General features: G+C 37.2%; 1 gene segment (V, D, J or C); it reads right to left on the bottom strand.

Annotated features, from left to right (window-relative positions):
* Positions 1–1,651: 1,651 nt before the first annotated feature.
* Positions 1,652–2,861, bottom strand: LOC121443257. The segment is given in 3 exon segments: positions 1,652–1,682; positions 2,281–2,599; positions 2,813–2,861. Coding segments are annotated over 3 exon segments (399 nt in total).
* Between the last annotated feature and the right edge of the window lie 389 nt (positions 2,862–3,250).

Here is a 3,250-nt window from a genome sequence, read left to right on the forward strand (position 1 = left end):
GCAGAAAGCAAGGAATAAGAGAAAAGGCAGAATATAGAGGAAGAGTGAGAATGGGATTGTAACCCTGGAAAGGGTGTTGGGGTATTTTTCATGGATTAAAAAGGACTGCATGTTAATAAAGAGAGACAGATAAAGCACATAGGAAAATGGTAGTTTTATGAAGGCAGAAATCCAGTGATAGGATGAGATGTTTAATTTTAGTGGATATGTTAATTAGGTGAGCCAATGAGGACTTTGATTGCTGGATTTAGGTTCTTTAAGAGTTGGACCTTGATAGCCTCTGATTGAAGGATTGTCCATATAAGCAAATTGATCCTGTGTCTTGCTTCAGGAATGTAATCTAATAGTTTTAGCAGAGGTAGAGGCAAATGGGGAGAAAGGGCAAGGCCTACCAGAGCCACATGCTTGCACTTATAGGTGTCCCTTCGCTGTGTGCTGTATTTGATACACTGAAATTTTACTAACATTTTAATTCTGATTTTCCCTTGTTCACATATTCTGCCATGTTGCTGATTATTTTATCCATCTTGTTTGTGTTTTCCTATATTTTACTAGCCTTTCTCAGTACATCCTTGGCTGAATAAATATTTTGTTTGTATCTGTTGTGGTAATTAACTACTTTATGAATATGTTTTTAAATCATCACTCAATATAATACCCATTTCTGATATCTGAGTTGAATCTTTGAGTGAATTAACATCCTTTGGTGTATAATTTTGGTTTGATTTTTCATGATCTTATGTTTGTGTATTATCATTCTTATCTGTGGATTTAAGTACCTCTTTTCATTTATTTGAGGCTTTTCTAAATGTAGCAAACTATATTCAAAATCTCACTGACCAGAATCAGTCTGCTTTAAGGTGTTTGGAAATCTCCATTTATTTTATGCAATTTGTAACAAACTTGTTCCATGACATATCTTCAAAATAGGATAAGTTTCTTAATTAGGATGTGGACATAGTTAGAATATTATATACATGGGATAACAATATATACCCCTTAAAACTGAGCCTTATTAATTGATATGACATATAAATACTTGAAGACAGGATTTATTGATACAATATTATATCAACATTAGAGTGCAGGAAGGTGCCTTTGTCTCCACAATTGGGAGTCAGATACAGAGTCTTAAAGAGGAGATGTGATCCCCAAAACAAAGACAAAAAAAATTCCACAATTTCCTTCCTTTACAAACTTAGAATCCACATATTTAGAATCTTCAAAGGCTACGTGTGTGTGTGTGTGTGTGTGTGTGTGTGTGTGTATGCATGAGGATATATGTGTATCTCTGTCTATAAGTGTACATACGTGTGTATGTGGGTGTGCATGTGTGGGCATGTGTGTATGAACATGGATGTGTTGGCATGGGAGTGCATATAATATGACAGACAGGGTGAAAATTAGAAGATACTCTGTAAGAAAAGATTGCAGGAAAGGGAAGGAGAAATGGGGAAGGTTAAGCACATATGTTCAAAATATGTGACATACTGGAAAAATCTTGCATTTAAGAAAATTATGTAACAAACTATAGAAATGATCCCTGAAAGAAAAAAAAAGAAATTATGTAAAGTAAATTTAAATCAATAAAAGATTTTAAGGAGCAACAAGGTGACTCACATGCCGAAGACACTTGACAGCAAGCCTGATATCAAACCTCAATTTGAGTCCCAGAACCCAAATGACAAAGATAAGATCAAGTCCAGGCTGTCCTCTAACCTCCGTATCTATACCATGTCAGATGTACACCTAGAAATATACATACACATACAGACAGACACACAAATGTACACTCTCATGGTCACAGAGAAAGGTACTTAACTGACTAGAACACAATAAAAAGTTAAAGAAAAAAAAACAGAAGAACTGGACGCCAGTAAGGAAGTAAGAAGCCTTCTAAAATCTATAAATGCAGGGAACACTTTTCCCTAGAGCTTCCAAAATGAAATACAGCTTGTAGTCATCATCACTTCAGCCCATAGAGTCTACTGATTGACACTGGAGCCCCAGAAGTATAAAAAGCTAAAGACCTCATATATTCAAGAAACAGAGCTTGTGGTAACTTAGTTCTCCTTTGCAGTTTTGTATAAAACTTTCATACCAAAAACAAAAGAGACATTGAACGCATTACAGTTCGCTGAGCTCTGCGAACTTTTTCATCAGAGTTTCAGAAACACTGACTCTAAGGAAGAAGGGGGAAGTGTAAAGGACCAGGGCTGTGCAGGATGAAGGCAGATGGTGAGACTCTCAGAAGAGGTTTTTGTTGGAGGCTGAAGTACTGTGGGAGGAGTGCTATACCACTGCTGGCAGTAATAAACTGCCAAGTCATCAGCCTGGACACTGTTGATGGTGAGAGTGAAATCTGTCTCAGATCCACTGCCTGTGAAGCGATCAGGAACCCCAGTTTTCCGAGTGGATGCCCAGTAGATTAGTGTTTTAGGAGACTGCCCTGGTTTCTGCTGGTACCAGTTCAAGTAGTTCTTCTTGCTGTTACTGTTGTAAAGACTCTGACTGGCCCTGCAGCTGATAGTGATCTTCTCTCCTACTGACACAGCCAAGGAAGATGGAGACTGGGTCATTGTGATATCTGCACAGGCACCTGCAATCAGGAAAACAAATGATCATAAGTAATAAAAAAAAACACAGAATTTAATACAGACAAAATTTGTCATTTTATAGCCTCATAATATCATATTGTCAGAGTGTATATCTTTTACAGTAGTGTAAGAAATAGTGTCCTAGTGCTAATTGTAAATTTCTTTTATACAAAGAAGTGACTCCAAAAAGATTATAATACATTTATATTTCTCACCAGACACCCAGAGCAGTCGGGACATGAGTATTTGTGTCTGTGACTCCATATTGTTCCCTCTGCCTTCCTGATGTAACTCAGTTCTTTCCAAAAAGGCCTGCTTTATACATTCTGAGCAGCTGGGCTGGGCTGGAGTTTCTCATGCAAAGCAGTAATCAAATACATAAAGAAATGTCTGGACAGTGTATGTGAGTGACTGGTGTCAATCAGCAGGCAAAAATACAGTCATGGGTAGTGTGAGCAATCCCTGAAAGAGATCAACATACTGCTCTCACAGACAGAAATCAATGAGGTGTTCTAACATCAACTTTCGGCTAAAATGCCTTACATATTTAAGTCAGTTTACTTTTACAGCAATGTTTGGAAATTTACCTCATATTAACAGTACTAGGTATATAGTATCTCTCTTTCTTCTTGCTTCTCTCTTCTTGTTCTGTT

The sequence above is a fragment of the Microtus oregoni genome, unplaced genomic scaffold (assembly GCF_018167655.1).
Source record: "Microtus oregoni isolate MIOR12 unplaced genomic scaffold, Mior012 000002F_ref0000024, whole genome shotgun sequence".
NCBI classification, from domain to species: Eukaryota; Metazoa; Chordata; class Mammalia; order Rodentia; family Cricetidae; genus Microtus; species Microtus oregoni.